Below are 23,449 nucleotides of genomic sequence, written 5' to 3'. Positions count from 1 at the left end.
TAGTCTTCTGTAATATTATCATATTTCTTGTTCTTTTTTCCCCTCTGCAATGTTTATCGAAAGAGTGGTTGACAGATTATGACGTTCCAACAGAACACAGATATGATTTTAATTCTAAGCGATTACTAGTAATTTTTGCAGTTTTATACATTTAGCGTGCGTAATGATACGATGATTGTAAACGAACTACTAGGGAATATAATCTCTAGTTTATACAAACGCGCTTCGATTTATCCAAAACGCCCAGTTTTACTCAGGATGCTAGAATATGCGTAAGATATTCTTTGGCGTTCGTCAGCATTGACGATTCTACGAAAAATGCCCGAGTACCCTAGACGTCGCAGTCGCGAAATTATCACACGATGCAGCGAGGGAGAAGACTTAATCTACAGCACCCTCAAATGTCTTTGCTTTTTATTCACATGATTAATTTTAAACTAAATTCATAAGTTTATTTATGAAACGTTACCTCCGAACATCTTTATTGATATTAATAACAAGTGTCGAGATAAAATCCAATTACAAACAAATTATACGATGCTCAACTGCTAAAATGTGAATGTTACGTAAGTATGAAATCACATTTATAATGTAAATTTATTAAATTTACAAACATCTTCCTCGATTGTCGCACCGTTTTGATTACGTTAAATAGATCAAACCCTAACTTCTGTTCTTTTGTAACAACTTCTAATACATACCGATAATTAACCATAGATAAACCCAATTAACCACAGATTTTTTAAGAAAATCATAAAAGTGCGATATTATGTATAAGTTTTATTAGAACCACTATCGGTTAATTATAAATTTTATACGAAAGATAAGATGCAAATATACCAACACAGTAGCCGGGTGAAATCTGATTAAGTGACGTTATCATTGCGCCCCACGTGCCTGCGTATCCTCAAATAACTATAGCCATAATTCGAATGTTCACTAACGTTTTGCGCGAGTATTTTCATTCGTCGCCTAATGGAATATCGTCCTTATAATCGGGTAAAGGGAAGCACCGAAACTGACTGCACCCCCGAAGCCCTATTACATACGGGGTGGCAGCGGCCACTTAGCTAGCAAAATAGTCAGTGCGATCATCGCGAGCGATCCGCGACGATCCCACGATCGTGAGCTCCGATAGAGATTCTCGAGTATCGTCCTCTTAATCCAAGAAAGCATGGTAAAATTTCTGTTAATTGTTCGAATCGTGGATGTGCAAAGGACAGTGAAACATTATGGATTCGAGTTTTAAAAGACCAAAAAGAAAAAAAATAATAGAAATAGAGAGGATTCGTGTGGTATAAAGGATCTAATGTGCTCATAAAGAAAAGAATGTTAAATAAAAATGCTAAATAAACAAAAATTGAACTAAGTGGTGATCTTTACACGTTGTGAATCTTTTCGGGGGAAAATGTTTGACCTTTGCACAACCAGGAATACAGTGTTTTCTTAAACGATTTAATTTACCGAGGAGTTATTGCTCGTTCGATCATCGGAGAAATTGTTATGAAATTGTTTTTTTGTCCCATTGTATAAGATTCTAAGTACGAGGTTTCATTTCTGGTTGTTAATGGAGAACTGTATGTGCTTTTGTACATTACTAGAAAGTAATCGAAGAACGTTTGAATTCTGGCATGAAACGATAATTATAAACATGTAGGCACTCACGCTTTGAAATGAAAGTACAATGGTATAAAATAAATCCAATTTCTTAAAGTACGTTCATCTTGTCAAACTTCATTGAAATCCAATCCAAATTTATTTTTCGCTATCGTAACTAGTTGCTTATTAACTCGCTCACAAAAGTTAATATCGTTGCTGCTATATCAGAGTAATTATATTAGAATTTCAATGGTCTTTATATTCAAAAATACGCGAGAAATAGGCTTACATTTACTTGCTTTACTTCTATTCCAATTTTTTATCTTATGTGTTTATATTTTATAATACTCGTTGAATCTTCACTTGCTAAAGCTCAATGAAAGGGGTAACGGACTTTCGCTCAAAGAAACAAAGATCTCCCTGAAGATCTATTTCGAAATAAACCTCTCACAAGGTTTCAAATGTTCGACAAAATTGAAAAATGTAGCTTAAACAGACGTTAAAACAATGATAGAAAATTTCTTTCAAGTTTCATTTCAGTTAGTATAGATATGCATAGGAAATGTACGACATAAACCACGTGCAGCTAAGTTAAGAGGATTACGTTGTAGTATCTAATAATTGGCTTGTTTGCGAAAAACTGCTTAAAGTTCGATTATCTATGACGAAAATGCAGTAATCGGAGAAAGTCGTCATCGTGGAATTATATTATTTAACGAGATAACTTACTTTGTAGACACCTATTAAATACAATACAATAGAATGAAATTTAAATAGAAGGAACGTCTTATTGCCACCTGACGCAGTTTATTATAACTTTGACAGTGTGTTTTACAAGTAAAAATAAAACTAAAACCTACAAAAGTTAGGCTCAGGTACTTTCTATAGTCGCTGCATGTAAATATTTAACCCGAGTCATCAAATCCGATACATTTGTGCTCTTTCTACTTCATAGCTCCAGAGTCCACGAGCATTCGAAACATTAAACCAATTTTTAATTAAACATTTCGAGAATTTACCAAGCTATACGCAGCCAAGGAGAAAAGTTTCACAGCTATCGAAATCAACGAGACGGTAAAATAAAAAATGGGTTTACAGCATTTGGCAACGATGGTGAAAGTGGGTTATGCTCTGATGATATTTACCCTGTTGATGATGATGTGGGCGTCCTTGGTTCGGATGCACGAGCTTCCGGTCCAATATCCACCGTGTTTCTTCAACCCTCTTTGCACTTGTTCGAAAGCCATCCCGGATTTGGGTATCGTCACCTGTTACAACGTGCCGATGCCGCGGATACCTCAGCCGATAAATTCCTCCAAAGTGTTCATGCTGCAGTTGGAGAACAACGGATTGATGTTTCTTCAGCCACAGTTTCTTATGAACACAGGTAAGAAGGAATTTACAAACGGCGATGGCGTACGAATTAAAATTGTAAGAGACCGTATTATTAAAAGATTTTGAAGAAAGAGTACATTTCATATAAGTGACGTTTAACAAAGAATAATTTTTTATCGCGAATAACATTGAATAAACGATAATTTCTCATATAAAACTTTCGATATGCAATAATAAAGAGGAAGAGTCGAAGTATTCGAGATTCTGGCGATTTGGGTTGTTACAACTTTCAAATATTCCGTACGTTGTCGCAAGATAGTCACTGTTTTTCAACGACCAATCGACATTCAAACTTGTAAGAAAAATGAAAAGAATGCCAAAATCAAATAAAATGTAATTCGCTAATGTAAAAAAGAAGTGATTCTTCCTATACGGAAACTTAAAAAATAGTAATATCCCTCGGAAAAATAAAATGCCAAGTAATTTCCTCACATCGTTAACATTAACTCGCTTATGTATGCTAGAATGCACTTAAAAGGGGATTTCGAAGAGATCGTTGATCAAGGGAAGAATGAAATAGGGGTTGAGGGGCAATGACCGTATGTCACGAATAATTCCTTGCATCATCGATTACGTTACGTTACATATACATATGTATATATACATAGGATGCGTGGCAGTTCAGTTTCACATGAAAGTCATTCCTCTACCTCTCAGGTCTGTACAATCTACGGATCAAACATAATCCCCTGGCCGACATCCCGGACGAAGCTTTCCTAGGGCTTGAGAGATCGTTATGGGAGCTCGAATTACCCTACAATCGCCTAGAGAAGGTTCCCAGCAGGTCGTTCAGACATTTGCAGAAATTGCAATTTCTCGATCTGACAGGTATCTTTGGAATTTTCTTTAACGTAGTAGAATTCCATTTATCCGAACTTGTCGGGAAATGAACGATTCGTATAATTGGATTTGACAAATTTCTATTATAAATTCGTAGAAAATATAACGGTTTATGTTCAAATAAGTAAATTTAATCGGTAGGAATTGGTTTCATTAGGAAGAAAGTAAAATTCCGTTCCAATAAAGGAGAGAAGTTCGTAACAATTTAGTTTCATCGTATCCTTACTGTCATCTTGAAAAATTGGATGATAACGTGGTTCGATAAAACGCTCCAGTTTTGATGAATCATCGAATCACTAAGGAACGATTCATTAGTAGATAACATAATCGTAACAAGCACTTTATGTATATTGATATCTTAAAATGTGTAAGATTATTGTCATCGTACTTGAAATCAAAAGTGAAATTAAGTGGATGTAGGATGAATTACATGGATATAAGATTGCATTGTAAAAATTAGATGCTGAGATTTCTGATTCACGATCAGAAATATGAAAGAAAGAAAAGCGAAAGGGACGAGTGAATTAATGGTAGAAATTGTATTAGTTTCGTAGCTTAATTGAATCAAACTCAAAGATTATTCTTGATCCTAAATAAAATCCTAAAATTCTTCTACCTAAAATTGTTTCTCTTTCAAATTTTGACATATGGTTCTGACATACCAGAGTATACTTAATAATATTATTTTAATATAATCTTTAATTACGTATTAATTACTAAAACATCGTGTCGTACATTTGGAAAGAAACAATTCTGAAAACTAAATAAAAGCTTGTTCTGCAGGTAACAAAATATCAAAGATCACGCCGGATAATTGGCGTGGTCTGGAGAATTCTTTGCAAAAACTGCGATTGGGACGAAACGCGATCGACAAACTTCCGGCGGATGCATTCGCGGGCCTCACTTACTTGGACATGCTCGATTTACGCGAAAATAATCTGAAAGAAATCGATCCTTCCGTGTTCAGAGATGGCATGGCGCATCTGATATATCTGTACCTGAATGGAAATCAATTGACCCATATTCCCTATGCGCAATTGTCGTCTCTGAAGCGTATGAAGGTGTTGGATCTTAGTTACAACAGAATATCGAAGATGTTAAACCAGCAACAGGAGTCGGAAATCAGAGGGCTGCAGTTGTCCCTGGATATACTGCGATTGGATTATAATCAAATCGAAACTCTGATATCTGGTGATTTCCAGCATTTTCATAAAGTTAACCGAACTTATCTCGATGGTAATCCTTTAACTATGGTACAGGTAAGATTTTCCAAATATTATAATTTATATCAGCCTTCTAAAAATTATAATTAAAATAATTAGCTAAAAATGTTTCTCGGATAGAAAAATCACAGTGCAGTGATCTTTTAAATCTGAATTTTTCAATGTTTGTAATACGTTTACAGAAACTAAAATTCTTGACAAAATAAAAATCTCACGATACTTGATATTCGTGAATTTTTTATTGTCGACCATTTATTATCGATTCGCTGGAATGCCAAATGATAGAAGTTTCGCTCGCAATAAATATTACAATTTAATACGTATGTTAGGTAGTGTAATGAAATGTTCAAGGCTAGGAGAAAATATTGAACTATGTGTTTTAGGAGGGTACGTTCAGGGATTCGAGAATACGGGAACTTTATTTCAGTGATTGCGATCTAATGGAGGTGAATTCTCCTGATTTGGCTGGCTTGGAGACGTCCCTGGAATTATTGGATCTCTCCGGGAATAATATCACTTCTCTCTCGAGTCCTATCTTCCAAGAATACGATTTTTTACGTACTTTGATCTTCCGTGAGAACAAGATTCAAACGTTTTCGCCAGGTAAGATGAAAGACGATGACGTTACGACGATGATTTATTAATTCCATCGATCTTCCAATTTTACTTCAAAGATTTAAAACAACCCGCCTTAGCAAATATGATTGTTTTCTTTCCTTTTTTGTTCTTTCTTACAAAAATCTAAAGTTTCGAATTTCAATGTCTCGAATCGAATATTAGCCATTTTCTAAATTAATAGTTTACGTTAATCGACATCTTATTCTACATGCTATTAGCCGAGGTATTCAATGGTTTCCAATATTCTCTGTACAATCTGGACCTGAGCGGCAGAGAAAACAGCGTGGTGTCCCTTCAGGATTTACGACAAATGCGGAACATGCGGTTCCTTTCAATCTCGCGAATGCCACAATCAACGTTATCGTCGGACGATTTTATGGAATACGGGATGGACATCAAGGAACTTCGTATAGTCCAAAGCAACCTGAATACCATCAAGGCTCATGCTTTCATGCACGTTCGCGGAATCAAGTATTTGGACTTCTCGGAGAACTCGATATCCTCGATAGAAGACGAAGCTTTCTCCGAGGTAATTTCAACGTTAAACGTTCGTCGTAATTTTTATGTTTTGACGTAAAATTTTTTTTATCGAGGTCGTAGAGTTTCAGAAAAATACAATATATATGATAATCACTAAATTAACATTAAATTTTTCCAGTCGAAATCGTCGAATTTCAGTGAGATAAAGTACGGACGAGTGCCATTTAATTTTAGTTCAAAGATTAAAAAAAAAGCCCGTCTTATCGAGTACGATTATTCTCTTTCCTTTTTCGTTCTTTCTTACAAATATCTGAAGTTTCGTTGTATCCATCAATCGTCGTATCAGTGTCATAAAAATTGGAAGATTGTTATACTGTATTTTCGATAACAACGTTCTTTCTGTTTCTTACTATTTCGTGCGAGAAAGGAGCGATTTCTCAACCGAGCAACCATACAAAACCGTAATACATTTGATCAATGAGAATCAGCAATTTACCTTAATATGTTAATTAAACTAGATTCGAACCGCATTCCCGATTCACCGAAGGCCTTGATAGCCGCAGATAATTCCAATAAAACAGGCTTCTATAAAGATCCATCGTCGCAGCGAGTACTTGACCTATTCACGAATATACACGGTGGAACTTTGCGAAATTTCAGTTAATGCTAAAGTCTAAGTAAATTTACCTATCTCGAGTATCGTCTTATTGACTTACGTAAACTTTTATTACTACAACGAGAGATCGTAGGTACCGGAAAGGATCACTAAATTTCTATTATACGAACAATTTCTCTCTCAATGCTACGGTTTGAATAAATAAAATGCTTCGGTACATAGAAAAGAACGAAGGAAATTATTTTCTTGCTTGTCCAACGAAGCCAAATGAGCACGTAGAATGATAAAATATAATCATTTAATAGAATTTTATATCACAACACGCAGCAGAACAGGAGAATTCAGATACCGACAAATATTTTATTCGTAGAATATCAAAGGAAAAGTATTGTCTCTTCAGACTATAATCCGTTGCGCGATGAAATTCTACTAATTGCGAAAGAATTGGGAAAGAAATTTTCATGCAAATAAAATAATTGTTCGTCAGGTTGGACATTCGCTTCTAACGTTGAGGATGTCTCACGGTTTCTCTTCCTCCGTTTCTGAAGTGCCAAACGCGCCATTTAAGTTTCTGACGAACCTGCAGCACCTTGATTTTAGCAACAACAAAATTAAATCACTGCCAGATACGTCTTTCCATTTTTTGAAGAGGATCAAACGAATAGAATTGCAGGACAACGAAATCGATAATATCAGGAAAGGAACGTTTCAGGTAGGAATTGTACAATTTTTCTAATCGTACGTTTCATTTCAACCTGCTTCGTCTATTTTCATTTTGAATTAATTCAGGGCGACATACATTCGTACCTGGAAGAGGTGAATTTCTCCTTCAACATGATCAAAACGATTTTAACCCACACGTTCGTCGACCTACCAAAATTAACGATGATAAATTTAGAAGACAATGCTATAGATAGAATCGAGAGGCGGGCGTTCATGAACATGAAGCTGTTGAAGTATATCAACCTACGGGGTAACAAGATAAAAGATATCACGGACGAAGCCTTCCAGGTAACATTAACATTTTATTTACCATATCTTATTCATAATCCTATCGTATAACCCTATCGTATAATATGTTTTCAGACGATTAATCAAAAGCCTACTAGAATATAAAATTTCCTTGACACATAATTTATCATATCCACTAATTATTAATTTATTCATTTCATTAATAAATCATATCTATCAATCTCATACCTCGCTAACAGTTTTACACTCGAGCTATTAATTCTCCTTTTTTCCAACTATCAACAAGAGTACGTAGACGTTAATGGTACGATTAATGTCGCCTTTTCTTCAGTTTAAAATACAATTTACCTGTTTTATTCTCGTCGTATGACTTTAATTACGATCATCCATTAAGACCGCTCGTTTTAGCGTTAAATATCATTAAACAGATACGTTGGAGGATGAAGAAAGATACAAAAGTTTCTGATCAATTTCGTGACATCTGTCTTCGTGGTTTCGGAGAATTCCTCAATTTAACGAAAATCGTAATTATTTATATTTAAGAATCTGCCAGATTTGGAGTTCCTCGACTTCGCGTACAACGACCTAGCCGAGTTCGATTTTGCCTCGTTCGATCAAGTGGGAACGTTGTCCTCGTTCAAAGTTAACGCCAGCCACAATGAAATCCCAAAATTATGGATCAACAGCACTACGTTTACACCGCCCACTACCAGTAAGTCCATCGTGGAAATCTTTTGGCCACGCTTAGAAACAAATCTCTCTAATCCTGCTAAAGGAAAATCGATAAATTCATCCTTGAATTCTTTTTTCCACAAGACTAGACTTGATCGTACGACCTCGGAAATCGGATATTTAATATCAGAGACTCGTTGAAATACGAATAACGATCGCTGGGTCGTTAAAAGTTTGAAATATTTATTAATATTATTAAATATTTAAATATTAAATATTAAAAAATTCTGCTAAAAAACGAGCTCGATAAATTAACAATTCGTTTCTTAAGTCCGTGTAAAGGCCATCACACGGTTTGCTACAAAGTTGTCATTGTAGAAATTTCAGTTGCTCCGTTTATGCTTATGCGAATACCAGAAAAATATCTGTATATTTTCTCTTGTAATTTGAAATGAATAGAATATGTAAAAAATAGGATTGGGAATTCTATTGGAGGAATTAAGAATCATCATGTTGCCAAGAACGATTTCATTGCCTCTGCTAAATTTTTTCTCGCGCTCATCTCGATGCATTGTTTGTTATCAACACGCATCGCTCACGAACAATTCGATTTCTAATCCTCGATACGTTCATTGCTTGATTAGACGTTCGATCGTTCGACGTTTAAGTTTATGTCATAGGCTTACTGTTACGTGGTAAAAAGTTTGAAATACGCGCAGAATGATTTATGTTTCACGCGAACTCTTAGGAAACTTGGTCTTTCAAGTCTTCAAGGTCTGCGACCCGTGCCGTCGAATCGACGCCGTAAAAACGTTAAGAACATTCGAGAATATATTTAATATTCGAGATATACGCAACAAATAAATTAACTTTCCTGTAACATTAATCGTCGCTTGTTTTCAACTCTGATTTTATTTCGTCGCGTTGCAGTTGGCGGCACGATTCAATCGAACATCAAGGTCCTCGACCTCAGCTACAACAATATATCCGACATAATGAAGTACTACTTCAAACCAGTCGAATACTCCTTGACGCATCTGTATTTATCTCACAATCAACTGAGCAACGTGACCCAAGGTGTCTTTGGAAATATGCCGCACCTACAGTGGCTAGACCTGAGCCACAACGAGCTGATGGAAATCGACTTCGACTGCTTCAGAAACACCAGGAACATCCAAGTGCTTCTCCTCTCTTGGAACAATATCATGGACATACCGGCAGAGGCGCTCAGACCGCTGAAGAAACTGAGAATCGTCGATCTTTCTCATAACAAACTGAGATCGCTGCCAGACAATATGTTTTCAGACGCCAATATCGAAAGTTTGGATTTGTCTCACAATCAGTTCATGAGGCTACCGATAAAGACCATGTCCATCTCAGCTGCAGCCAGTTTATCCATGTTGGATCTGTCTTGGAACACCTTGTCGGGCATTCACACGACAGACGCGATATTTAGATTACGAGTTAGTTGCGCGCATTTTATAAATAAATTTGAATTCCTTAGACCAACGGCGAGGAAAAATTTGCGTGTACTTTGAAATTAACGCGCGATCGAATGATACGCGAAAGTCCAGCACACGAGTAGAGTTTTACAACGAGATAAGACTTACGTACAAATCGTTATACTACGTCGCGGAAAAGTATAACGCTGAAAATTGAATTTTCTAATTCTTCAGAATTTAATTCTTCTCCTGTTCCGACTAATTGGTTTGGTCAGAAATTTGTTGGCTCAAATTATTTGAATCGAGAAGGATTTTTATTTTTGAGACATACAGTTACAAATTGATTGTTAAATCAATTTTAATGCTTCCTCGACGATTTTAAGTGAAATTTCACCATATTTATATACCTGCCCTAATTCATAATCGTTAAAGATTTAAAAACAAAATTTAATCGTTAGATTCCGCTTTTAAAAAATACGAGATATCGTTCGAAAAGAATCGTATCTCGTGCAAAAAGGAAATATCGTAAATTCGTAAACTTCGAAACGAAAATGCAAACTTCCGTTCCGTTTCAGAGCCTAACGTGGCTAGATCTGTCTTACAATCGATTAGTCAGACTCGATGATGGTGTGTTCTCCGATCTGCCCTATTTAACTCATCTCGATTTGAGTCACAACAAACAACTACTTCTGGAATCACGCGGAAGAACGTTCCACGGTTTAGAGGACTCGCTTTTGTATCTTGATCTAAGCAATATTTCGCTCTTAAGTGTACGTAATACCTGTAAACGTGTGTAGTATAGAACCATTCGTACGAAGGAACGTTTATTTCATTGTATCTGTATCGTTTAAAGGTGCCAGAATTGCCACTGCGACGATTACAAACGTTGTATCTGGCTCACAATGAGTTGGCATCGATACCAGCGGAAATGGCATCGAATTTAACGTCCCTTCATTACTTGGACCTAAGTGCCAATGATCTGACAGTGGTGCCATTGATCACGCACACCCTACCTGAATTGAAAACTTTCAATATAGCGGATAATCCGATCACGGCCGTTAGCAATACTAGTTTCTTAGGTATCGCGGACAGTCTCGAGGAACTGGATATACGAAGACTGTCTTTGATGACCTTCGAGGTAAGTTTTCGTTTGAGAAATAAAATTTCGAGACAGTCGTACCAAAAAAGTTATCGTTGACCGGCAATTTTTATTCTCCAATAATATCTGTATACGATAATTAATTACAAAAGGATAATTTACACGTGCACCGACCGATTTTGTTAGAAAAACTTTCATTATCATCGTTCATCGTTATTTTATTACAACTGCATAATTCTGCTCGGTTATATTGCAGATTTGTATGCATTTATGATAATACTAAAGGGGCAAAAATGCACAGAATTCAAATGATATGCAAATATGTGTAAACAAGATATTCAGAATAGAGTTCTTGTTTTAATATTTATTAGGCGAATGAAATTTCTAAGTTTCGTTCGTTTTGTTTTTTTTTTAATCGCGTTTATAAAAATACGTACCTATATACTCAGCATCCTATAAAATACTATCAAACGAGTATAAAAATTGTGAAATTGTCGTAGGAAGTTTATTCTTTCTTTTTGCATAAAATACTTTACAGATTTTTATACGAACGAGAAACGCGTAGATCGTATACGCGTGAAACAACGTTTGATAGACAATATTCGTCGTATAAAATGAAAATTACTATTTTCCCTGTCGAAATTAAAACGTTTCCCGGTTTGCAGAGCGGAGCACTCTGCAAAGCTACAAAACTCCGCAAGTTATATATAACCGCTTACAACGGCGTGAAGAATTTCAATTTCCCCAACATTCTCGAGTACAACAACGGCTTGAGGCATCTGGTCATCGATGTACGTGTAAAATTCTACTATCGTAAATATTGTTTTTTCACAAAATGTTTTCACCAAGTCGGAGACAGTCGAACATAAATAGAGAAGATATATACATATTTATATCTAGAAATTTTGTTTTGTAGGTACAGAATGACACGAACTTGGAGAAAGAAATGAAAGGAAAATTCCCCAACAAACTGTTCAATATAACGTTGACTGGTCGAGCATTGAAGGAAATAAACCCAGATATATTGCGAGTATGTATTTCTAATAAACTTTCTTACAGAAAATTCTCCGTCAAGATCTATCGATCGATTGGAAAATTGCCTGTCCTTATGCAGTCTTACGGAAATGTTTGATCGTATCGAATCTTCAACTTGACATCGCGTAAACTGAATTTGCGAGAAGCAAAACGAAATTACCCTGTGATCATCAGGTTTGGGACTAACAGAGGCCGATATCATTTCACTCGGAACTCGACGCTTCTCTACTTATTTTGCTGTAAAATAATATAGCATCCATATAGTATAACAAAGTTGCTCTGGAAATCTTCGAAATTCCTTCTCCCATAAAAAAGATATTCCCATCGTATAACGTGTTTCTCCAAACTATGCAACTTTCCTATAAAAAATATTTCAATACGACGTGTACCCTGCGAGCAGTTCGAGCTGATCGAGTCAGCCGAGACACGCTGTACTTTAAGGAAACTCGTTTATAGAAATACTTGTAAATACTAGAAATTCTTAAGGAAATTGCAAATTTATCGAACGAACGAACAGACTGGCGTGTCTCATTTATTTCAGGGCATAAGAAATCCGCACTTGCACTTCGGCATGTACAACACAAGCGTGAGCACCGTGCCCAAGCAAATGTTTGAAAACGCGGAATGGGTAAGAAACGTGACGATTCATCTTCATCACAACGACGCGCGAACTATTCACAATCCGTCTAACGGGTACAAGCCAGGCGTGCCAGGGAAACGATTTCTATTGAAACTCACGGTGAGGGGAAGCTATTTCACCTGCGATTGCGACATCGGGTGAGTCGATAAACCCATTTTTATTTTGCATCTTCTATTCAAAAAGCAAGAAACGACGCGTCGGCTATGATATTTCATTTTCCTTTTCGAATCTTCGTCGATACCCGTACGGGTTTTACTTCGAGGCTTGCAAATGTTTTTTCCCCGCTATTCGTTCTTAATTAAAAGTCGCTGAAGAACCGACGTGTTCCTTCAGATGGATGGAATCCTGGCAGAGGAAGCACAGACAATACCAAGAAGACCGCTGCACTACCTACAGCGAGTTCAAGAACTTCGAACGAGACGAAGAAGACGACGAGTTCGATTGTTGGGACAACGATTGGGACGACGATCTTCGGGAAACATTTTGCCTGAACAAAAATAACGTGTCGGTGCTGGACGCGTTAAAGACCGATCTGGAATGTGGATGGGGTGCCGCGAGTTACATTCACGCGCCTCGTCATCTCCTTCTTTTCTTTTCCGTTATTTTCCCAGCACTCGTCTATTAGAGATCTTAGCCTTCGAACGCGTACCTCGGTTTTATGCGTTTAAAAATCATTCACCGTTCCTTTCCCCGCGACGTGCAACGATTTAAAGCGCGAACACGCGACGTATCGTTTATCAAAATATTTCTATTTTACTCGAGAGGAATACACGCGTCGTGGACGCGATGACACGTCTCGTTTGTCTCGCCTTATGTAGCGTCTGCTTGTGCAAATGGACAGCGATGATGGGAATAGGTATAATGCGACATTCCCGCGTGTATACTGTCGATAAGTTGATTTTGACGATCATGATTCATGTATATTTACGGAACACATCAACGCAACAAGTACATACTCGGATCTATGGCAGTGGTAGTTTCTTTTGTTATCGTCGATGATAATTATTCGTTCGACCACACGTACGTGACAGAGCGGTCATCAACGCGAGTTTCATCGCATTCGCGGTATCTGCCTGCGTTCATGATTCGGTTGCGTTCGTTCGATAGAACTAGATTTTATATGAAAAGTTACTGTAAAGGTGATTTCTTCGAGTGATTTCGAAATGATCTGCTCGATCGAGTTTGCACTTTGATCGGATGCGTCAGTGGGAGAGAAACTCTTGCACATCCATTCGTTTCTTTGCCTAAAGCAGCACGCTTCGAATCAATGAGACTGCCGTTGGATCAATTGTTCAGATACTCGTACAAAGTGACCAATTAAGGACCGAACGTGTACCCAGAAAGACGCTCGATATGTTTTCATCTTTCCATTTGTAACACGTATCCGTCGCGTTGATAGGAATTGAAGTTTCATTCTCTGCATCGTAGCAGTTAGCTGTCTGCTCGCGATCGTTGTGTAAAAAATCACGCGTTTGCAGGGTCTTCTTTTCGTCTTTCTCGCGCTACGTCATTGTCGAGCTAAGAACCTGTAAATAAATCGAGGCTGACGCTCTTTCTTCTATGCTGTTCGAAGGAAGAGATTGAAATTTACGAGATGGAATCTTCTTCCGTTTGTAGAAAAGAAAATCAGGATCGAGGGGAAATTGGGCGTTTTAAATTGAAAAATCTTATTCGTTTTCTAGCAAAATGGAAGAATTTTAACTTGGATCTTAGTTCGACGGAAGCAGTATAGATTTTAATAGTTTTAGTTAATTACACATTCAGATTGTTATACATTCAAAACAAAAAGAAAAAAAAAGGAAAAGTAGAGAATACGAAACGTACGTTTATAGAGACTTCAAGGGGCAATTCGCTCACTAAGTAACTCAATAGCGAAGATTTTATATATTATGCGTTTAATGAACGAAAGAAAACTAATTCGCTTTCCAATATGTGCTGTCGACACGTTTCTTTTTTTAATAAAATCGCACTGTATACTATGATATACGTTTTTATTATTGTTTGTGATATTGCATCCTTAAAAATATTATAGAGAAAGTAGATCGGATAATTGAAGAAAGACACGGGGGAGAATTTAAACAATTTTGGAAGATTTCCTAACAATAAATTAAAATTTTCTAGCCTAGAAAATAAAAGCGTCGATTTAATTATAAAATAATACGAATCTTTATATTGACAAGGTAAGCTGGATACGTGTATTTTCAGGAATTTTTTAATTGTAGGTTTTTAAACGATTCTCAATAATTATATGACAAATTCACGTAATAACCATATTGTTTCTAGTATCATTCAATTAGGACTAAATGACTGTTATTACTATTAATTGTAGAGCATGATCTTTGCTACTATATCAATTACCATGTGTACAATCGGTAAGACGATAAAACCGAATATAAATATTAGACATACATAAACACTAAATAATTCTGTCGTGAATATTAAACATCGAGTCACCGTCTGCCGGAAATCTTTGCTGTTGCTTATGCTAATCACTTTGTCCAGAACGAATCGCAATAAGTATAGGAATACCTAAAAAGTACCATTTATATGACATGTAGATGTTAAGTACTAGATCTTTATATAAATATTTATACATTAAAATTTTAAACAATATATATATATATATAGCGTTAACAATTTTCTAATGCTATATTTTTTTATTTAAAAAAATTTCGTTTTTATAAGTTTTAAAATTAAGAGATATTCAATTTTGCAGCGCTTAGAAGAAATCCCTGTATAATTGACATAATTATCAGATTAAAAATATGAAAAATTTTGCTTTTACAACAAATACATTATTTGGAAAACCATCGAGATTAATAAAACTACGTACTGCCCAAAACAATTAAGATATCGCATACAAATAAAATACTGAAGATATCTAGTACGTTAATTATTTTTACAATATCTACAATAAATAGAAATGTTAAAATATCAAATACTTTGCCGAACGAAATAGAAGGATGCTTTAATTATTTTGAACAGTGAAATTTCTCAAACTATATCAAGTAATTTAATATGAAAAATCGGTTATCATTAAACAATACCTCGACAACAGGTATAATGTTCAGTATGACATACAACAATGCAAGAAAAGATCGACCTGTTGCTTGACCCATCGTATTAATAAGAGCCCAAAAAGAATATTCTGTTCGTGGTACGCCACAAGATTCCTGATATCTGACCAAGTATTCGCGGAAATTATACAAGAAATTGTTCTTCGTATGATCTTTTAGGGAATCTTTGTTATGCAGATCGCGTAACAAATTCGTTATAACGTCATCCCCTTCGAAAGGAAAACAGATTTAATATCTAATACATCGAGATATTCGTCCAATTAAATATAATTTCCTTTCTTAAATGTGTTTTTAATTTTAATTCGTGCCCAGGCGTTACAATAAATTTACCTGAAGTAAAACTACGTCGAGACCAACGTTTCGATCGATCAAAATCAGAAACACTGTAAGGATTTTTCCATTTCCATTCGGTAATCGGAGGATCCTGTACGATACATTTCAAAGATTTCTTTCCAAGCTCTTCGTCACATTTCCAATCGCCTGATCTCTCATTTAAATTATTTCCATCTGTTTTCGACTTGAATTTTTCTTTGAAATGCGAACAAAGATCACACGGCGTTGGACACTCCGTGCATAATTTCTTCGTTCCATATTTGTCCCCTTCGAGGTACTAGTGAAACGTACGATATGTATTAATCAACGTATAATTTACAAATTTTTTTCCCCCTTTAGGTAATTGATATAAACTGAAGAATATAAAAGGAGAAAAAGAAAGAATTGTAAGGACTAGACAAAAATTTGTAAATATAAGTGAAAGAACGTTTATCGTATTCGAACTATTCTATTTCTCGTTTACTTGTTGATTATGAAAAAGACATTTATTTTCCAGATACCACTTCTCATTATAATCAGACTTTGGTACAAAATCGAAACTGTTCTGATTCTGTGAATCGTTCATATTCAAAAAGCAGGATGCACGATTGTTCACGGCTTGATCACTTTCGGTACACATAATCGCGATTTCCGTTTGCATACGGTGTACGATTCAATGTCAGTTACAATTTGTCCTTCGTCGGTCGTAACGGCGGCGAAAATATCAGTTAATTTTCATTTTAATTTATCCTCAAGGGGAGATGTTCCCATTCAAAATGAAATTGCGTGAAATTGTCCGCCGCATCTAACGTCACTTGACAACGTATTATTACAATGCGAGATTCATTTAAATTCGACTATTTTCGCTTTTGTACGTATAGATTTCTTATGTTCCTAAATTGATGCGAAAATAAATGGCGCACGAATTATTCGATAGAACTTTATTTTGTATATTGTCACGTGCATTTTTTGAGAGAGCCGCTGATTACAAACGTTTATACAAATTCATTTCCCGTGTGTTGTGTATAATTTGTATAGAATTTATATATATATAACTCGTATATGTATATATATAAATTAGATACTTTACGTACAATGATAAATCGTGATGTAAAAGGAAATGGAAAGCGGAAAGTTACATACAAACTCGAAAGAAAAAAGGATTTAGCGTTCATGATTCTGCGTTTTTCTTTATCTTCTTCATTACTCTTTTACAATATATAAAATGTCTTGTGTACAATGTGACGATAAACGTCAAAGGGGGTGTTCCTCGGCTTTTTCTTGCGGCATCGAATATCAACTATAGGATCTACTAAATCTACGATACGTATATTTCTACAAATTTTGACCGATCATTCTCGGTTCATTTTCACATACATCACAGTTGCGCATCTCACTATTATTTTTAAGCTGTATGCACTGTATCATGCTGCATCTCACGAATAAAATTAAAATTAATGAGATAAATTGTAGTAGTTTTTTAAAAGCTGATTCGGAAATGAAATGGAAATTCTTTTCCATTGAATCAATGCAGGGAAATACAAATTATCAAAACAATTCGGCAAGACTGGTCAATCAAGTACGTCATTAACGAGTTAAATAACACGGAGACGTAAGAAAGTTTCAAAGCACGTTATCGCAAAGATTTTGTATTACTTTTTGTACAGCAATTCCAGTTTCCGCTTGCATAAGGAGGAAACACATTGGAGGACAACGATCGATTGCGAGGTATTCTCGGTATCAGGAGATGATTTTAGTATTTCTTTTTTATTTTCTTTCACCTTACGAAAGCAGAGGTTTTTAGCATTTCCACGTGTTTGCATAAAATCCGAATAAATACTTCCATATAGCGGGACGAAAAGAGAGAATCTCGAACTCCGAATTATAAGTTCGATATACTCTGAAAGACAGGGGGAGGGGGATCGAAGCTTTTTTTTATGCCCATTTATAACATGCCGAAACCTTTTGAGTAATTAATTGCTTTCAACAGTCGATCTTGCAATTTCTCTATTGTACTGTAATCTGGCAACAACAATACGTTATAACACGTGTGGGCTATCGGCAATCTAAAATATAAAGCGTTACATTAGTTGTACAATTACAAGTTATTGTGTAATGCTGCAAAATAGGAATGTAACTTTATTTAAAAATTTCACCTGTCAGAATCTGGACCATGTCTTGCAATTACCATTTTTAATCTTGATAAACCACCAACTGGAACTCTGTCACTTCCAGTGGTAAACTGTAGAAGTCTTCGTTGACTTTCTGGTGGTAACGAATGTGCAACACGCCAGAAGTTACGTACTGCTTTGCTATCAACAGTGTAACCACCTTCGTATTCCGTAGCGGCTTCCAATTCCGCAAAGTCAAAAATTTTGCTGCCGCAAACAAGCTGTAAATGAGACATTAATTACAAATAATTATTGATACGATAAAAATATCTAAATCCTAAATAAATTAAATATACTTGTTCAATTTCCTCGGGTCTAAAAAGTAATGCAAGTGGACTTTCATCCGTGACCATTTGGAATCCACGTCTGAATGCTTTGAATTGTCTTTCGACAGATTTATTAAGTAAGAAGTCCGCATAAAGATCTACGAATTCCTTTTTGTTTTCTTGCGTTACAAATATCTCGTCACCATTCTGTTTCAGGTCATGGAAAGATATTGAACCGAAAACATCTCTATGAAATAGCATACATTATATTGGTTATTGTTGATTAGATATGGATTATTCAATAATTATTAATCTATTTACAGCTTACTTGTAAGCCACTCTAAAAGTTTGCATAAATGTTTCTGGCATATCATTTCCAGTATAATCTATCAATTCCTTCAATGTTCGATATAACGTAGGACTCCAGTCTTCTAAATCGGCAAAGCATCCTTTCCTACCAAGCAATTTTCGATAAACTACCATAGAGAAACGTACATCTAGTATTACATTATTGTATATTGCTAGGCCGAGAACGACGCCTATTAGCGTGAAATGTGCGTCACTTTCAAACGATGTTGGATTAAACCATGTCATTTGTGTATCTTCCTATAATAATTTGAGATATATATATATATATATATATATAAGTAATTTTCCCAATTAAAAAATTTTTCTGAGATTTTAATTAATGGAAATCGCTAAATTACTTGAGTCGTGAACATTCCATAATCAGGATTAAAAATTTCTTCTACAATCAATTGAAAGAATTCTTTAGAGACTCCACCCTCATCAACTCCTTGTTCGCCTTCAAATTCAACGACTAATTGCTTCTTAAGATCAGATGGATTTTCCACTGCGACCATTTCCAATTCGACTAACGCATCATCTATTAAACGATCTCTCCTCACCTATTGTAAACAATTATTAATACGTGTTAGAAGAAGAAATGAAACATATACAAACCTTTAGTCTTAAATAGGGATTAGTAGGCTGTCCAACAACAGTCTGTAGAAAACTCATTCGGCGTTCACTGTACATTCTAATACGGTTATCATAATACAAGCCCAGTGTCTTTGTAGCGGGAGTGAGGATAAAAGCATAATTCATAAAACTAAATTTCATGGGTTCTTCACTCTTATAGTATGCAAAATCTTTGTCCATTTCTATTGCATCACTAAGTGGTTCATTGTAAAAGTCAGTGAAAGGTATAAATGGTTTTCGTGCATCTAGTGCAGTAATTCCTAATTCCTTAGCTAATGGGTCCTGTAAGAAATTATCATTATTATTAAAATATTAATAATATTTTTGTACGACATTCATAAAATAATTCGATACTTCATAATAATTTTCATAATTTCACCTGAGGAATTTGCGACAGAGATCTCCCAGATTTGTCGTTACTCGTAGATTCACCATCCTCATCTATATTTAAATCAGGTTCATCTAATTCACCAGCTAACATATTTGCATAGTATAAAATTTTCATAACTTTCGTGGGAGCAGTAATAGTGTCCGCATCTTGAACACAATAATCTCGCGTAAAAGATCCACCTATAACCTGTAGAAATGAAAACTCTTATAGATAAAAAATATTTCGCTATCAAAGCTTTTAATGATTTCAATTGTACTAAATAGTTATACCTTAACAGTTATTAATTCTTGCAGAGCTTGTAAAATACTTGGGAGCCGAGATTTACAATGTTTAGCCCACACACGTGCTAGTTTAGCTTGTGCCACAATAGGGAAACAGCTCAGTGCTTTACAAAGCATATGAAGAGCAAGTTCCAAATATTCACTGTTTCCAAGCATAGGAATTTCAAATACAATTAAAAATACGTTTAACAAGCTATCCATATTATCCCATGGCATAATACGAAATACTCTCAAATCTAGTTCAATATTATCTGCCAAAGTGACTAGTGCATTAACTAAAGCAGATTTGAACACTTCTCCTAAATACCAGAAAAAATTTAAGAAACAATGTATTGATAAGCTTTATTTAAGATGTTTATTTTACAAAACACTTTTTTACCTGGTAAGGACCAAAGAGCAGCAAAAGCTCTTCGCACAGCTGGTAAATCAATGCTAGTATCATCATTGTTAGGAACTGTAGATGATGGTTCACTGCTGTCTTCTTCTTTGTCTTCTCCTTGAATAGATCGAATTGCTTCTTTATCCATATCACCAGGTGGCCTTAATAGACTATCTGAAGCTCTATTAAGAAGTGCAGCCAGAGGAGAGTCATTTTTTACAGTTTTTTGGAAACTAAGGCTTAATGCTTTTGCACATGAAAATATCTCTCCCAATGTACGAATTAATAATGAATAAGATCCCTCTGATTTACATCTTTCTATTATATCCAATAGTTTTGCTTCTGTAAGATATGGATCTTGCTTTCCTGTTGACAAAATAATTGAATATTTTTATCAAAACATTTATAAATAATTTACTACTATATGTAATTGTAAAAATGCATTATAATATATATATTTAACTATGTATAGTATTTTAAGTTAGAAATAAATAACAAGAAGTAAGAATCAAATACAATATTTATTAACATATACATAGCAACTGCACATGAATTTGATAAACAGTTTTTGTTAAAACTTTTGTAAAATAGTCATATTAAAAATTATTATTGACTTTCAAAAACACGTTTTGTGTACCTTTCTCTTTCAATGCATCTGAGATACAAATTAAGTATTAATAATTTTGTAATAAATTGAGAATAACATTTTTTATGAAACTTTTTCTTGCAGGAAAGTTTTTTTGGAGAATAATTACGTTTACGTCTCTTATTCGTTCTATATGTCGATGATGCTTTTGTTCTTTTATATTTTTTTGGTTTAATAATTGAATTGTTATTATAATTTGGAATATGAATTTTATACCTATCTAGTATTCTCTGAAAAATTTCTTCATCTGATATTGATTTATTTGGAATGGAATTACAATTGTAATCTGTTTTGAAAAATTGATGTGAATGACTATCTCTATCCATTGATAGGATAGGAAGTAAAACAGGTGATTTTTCTTTTAAAACTGATTGCTCACAAACCTCCATGTTATTTAGTGATTTGCTTTTGAAAGGAATTTGAGTACTTTTATCTGTTAAAGCTTGAGATGGAGATATTAAGTCATTTGTATCAACAGAAATGTCCTTCTTTACTGGGGATGTAAGAATGTCAGTAGCTGAAGGAGCAGGGCTTATGTTGGAATTTGATGCAGTACCTTCATCTGAACATGTCGGATTCACGCTTTTAACCGGCAAACTCTTAGCTAAAGATGCTGGTCCAGGTTCTAAAGTTGTCCGAGCTACTTTATTAGGTTGCGTTCCATCGCAAAGTCTTGCTTCTTGGGAAAATAATTGAATAGCTTGCGCAGCAGCTTGATTCGGAGTCAGATTTGTTACCTGTTCAAAATATAAATTATATTAGCAACAAAATACTTCCAACAAAAATAAATGTTAACATAGGTTTTAAGTTATGCACTTTTCCACTTGATGCACAGTTTTGATTATCACAATCAGGATTGCCACATCCATCAGTTAATTGATAAAAATATCGCTCGATCAACTTCTTGGCAACTGCACGCTTCATGTCGCTGCAAGGGCTCTTTGCTTCTCCCCTAATAATGTAATAACAGAAGGTAGGGATTACAATATTTGTACTGTAACAGATATTCTAAAACAAAATCAAAAGAAAAATTAGTATTATGTAATAAACGTAAGTTAAACAATTCAATATCTTTTATAATGTTAAAATATCTTAACATTTTGATACATAAAGGATAATTCAATCAAGACTTATTAGTATTTGTGTGTTTTCGTATTTTGCAGTGAATTACAAGAGTTTAAACATAATCATAACCTACAAAGTATATGCATATGATTTTCTAGCAGGTTATATTACATTTATATATACATTTAAAGAATTTTGAATTTCTAGTATTTGGCAATAGAATTGCGTAAAAGTTCTCTTCCGTATTAAACATAAAAATAAAAATTTTGCTATAAAAGCCCGGACATCAAATCGAGCATAGTAACGACATAAATAAAAGAAGCGAATTTAATTAAATTAGAAATGTTTTCCGATGCTTGTAATTCATTTAACTAAGAACACATGCTTGTGACATGTTACCAATGATTCGCGGTGTTGCCAATTAAAGAATGACAGTTCAGAAAAAGGATCAACTTCTCAATGTTGGGAAGCGAATGGAGTCGTTGCACCAAAACAAAGCACGTTAAAAATAGTCTAGCCTCGTAGATTCGTACGATATTATATTTCGCGATATATGCAAATAGTGTGTCGTATTCGAAGAACCAGTGATAAAAGATAGGGGTAAACAATGACGAAGAAAGTTCTAGATAAGTGGTATAGAATATCAATATATACCTGGAAGCGTGATCTTCCCCAGGGTCTTCTTGGCCCCTGTTGCTCATAGACCGTGAATCTTCAAAATTTTGTCTCCCTCTCTGTCGGTCGTAATAGGAAATCTCACCACGACCGTTTCTTCCGTTTGTTTCGGGGTATCGTCGAACCACTTATACACTAACACTAAATTTAGTTAGACACTTTCTTATCGACGGTTTTCAACCACAATGTTTGAGTTACCAAGTTAATACGTTTTTACAACGTATTATGTATTTGCTGTACACACTTTAGAATAGAATAGAGAAAGAAAGACGAAGTACATAGATAGAAAAGTATTAGAAAGGGAGAGGGAGAGGAAAAGAGAGAGAAAGAGAACGTAGTATGGTTTTGAGCTGGAGGTATATTTGTCTGTAACTTGAAACGAATGTTTGATCGAGGTTAAGTGAACACTGCGAACGTGAGTGCACAACCGTTACAATGTCCGTTGATCGTGTGACTCGTCGATCTCGTTGCTACACGAATTTTTCAAATCAATATTACAACACCGAGAGGGAGGAAAAAAAAATTATTTTACGATTCCTTCTTGACTGCTGTCTACTGTTCTACACGGCCACGA

The 23,449-nt window shown here is 35.1% G+C and overlaps 3 protein-coding genes and 1 long non-coding RNA gene across 6 annotated transcripts; 1 reads left to right on the top strand and 3 right to left on the bottom strand.

Moving 5' to 3' along the window:
- The first annotated feature begins 403 nt into the window (after window positions 1-403).
- On the top strand, window positions 404-13,273 carry LOC117233406 (chaoptin). The gene is made up of 16 exons (XM_033493695.1): window positions 404-1,177; window positions 2,698-2,986; window positions 3,652-3,822; window positions 4,618-5,093; window positions 5,441-5,660; window positions 5,894-6,204; window positions 7,259-7,483; window positions 7,561-7,782; window positions 8,287-8,455; window positions 9,346-9,878; window positions 10,433-10,627; window positions 10,711-10,995; window positions 11,622-11,747; window positions 11,873-11,986; window positions 12,533-12,768; window positions 12,965-13,273. Exons 1-16 carry the CDS (start codon window positions 1,175-1,177, stop codon window positions 13,254-13,256), a joined length of 3,867 nt encoding a protein of 1,288 aa, XP_033349586.1. The 5' UTR covers window positions 404-1,174; the 3' UTR covers window positions 13,257-13,273.
- LOC117233413 lies at window positions 7,306-9,056 on the bottom strand. The gene is made up of 2 exons (XR_004493309.1): window positions 9,015-9,056; window positions 7,306-7,351 (listed from the first exon to the last, which is right to left on the bottom strand). It is a non-coding gene; the product is annotated as an uncharacterized LOC117233413 (long non-coding RNA).
- Window positions 13,274-14,829: 1,556 nt separating the features above from the next.
- Window positions 14,830-16,712, bottom strand: LOC117233411. The gene is made up of 4 exons (XM_033493705.1): window positions 16,505-16,712; window positions 16,039-16,318; window positions 15,679-15,917; window positions 14,830-15,160 (listed from the first exon to the last, which is right to left on the bottom strand). Exons 1-4 carry the CDS (start codon window positions 16,679-16,681, stop codon window positions 14,951-14,953), a joined length of 906 nt encoding a protein of 301 aa, XP_033349596.1. The 5' UTR covers window positions 16,682-16,712; the 3' UTR covers window positions 14,830-14,950.
- A 471-nt stretch (window positions 16,713-17,183) lies between these two features.
- Window positions 17,184-23,437, bottom strand: LOC117233407 (ubiquitin-protein ligase E3A). Of its 3 annotated transcripts, none has more exons than XM_033493696.1 (12): window positions 22,855-22,901; window positions 21,952-22,087; window positions 21,692-21,872; window positions 20,490-20,855; window positions 20,099-20,409; window positions 19,818-20,015; window positions 19,421-19,720; window positions 19,165-19,365; window positions 18,786-19,063; window positions 18,488-18,704; window positions 18,177-18,412; window positions 17,184-18,086 (listed from the first exon to the last, which is right to left on the bottom strand). In XM_033493696.1, the coding sequence occupies exons 1-12, from the start codon at window positions 22,899-22,901 to the stop codon at window positions 17,966-17,968; spliced, it is 2,592 nt and encodes an 863-aa protein (XP_033349587.1). In that variant the 3' UTR covers window positions 17,184-17,965. The 3 variants fall into 3 exon arrangements, with proteins under 3 accessions (XP_033349587.1, XP_033349588.1, XP_033349589.1); XM_033493697.1 differs by having other exon boundaries at window positions 17,966-18,086; window positions 21,952-22,143; window positions 22,855-23,437; XM_033493698.1 differs by lacking the exon at window positions 22,855-22,901 and adding an exon at window positions 22,600-22,731 and having other exon boundaries at window positions 17,966-18,086.
- Between the last annotated feature and the right edge of the window lie 12 nt (window positions 23,438-23,449).

The sequence above is a fragment of the Bombus vosnesenskii genome, unplaced genomic scaffold (assembly GCF_011952255.1).
Source record: "Bombus vosnesenskii isolate JDL3184/JDL3185 unplaced genomic scaffold, Bvos_JDL3184-5_v1.1 scf7180000013295, whole genome shotgun sequence".
Lineage (NCBI taxonomy): Eukaryota > Metazoa > Arthropoda > Insecta > Hymenoptera > Apidae > Bombus > Bombus vosnesenskii.
Note: the sequence above shows the minus strand (reverse complement) of the source record. Positions and strands in the feature narration are given on the sequence as shown.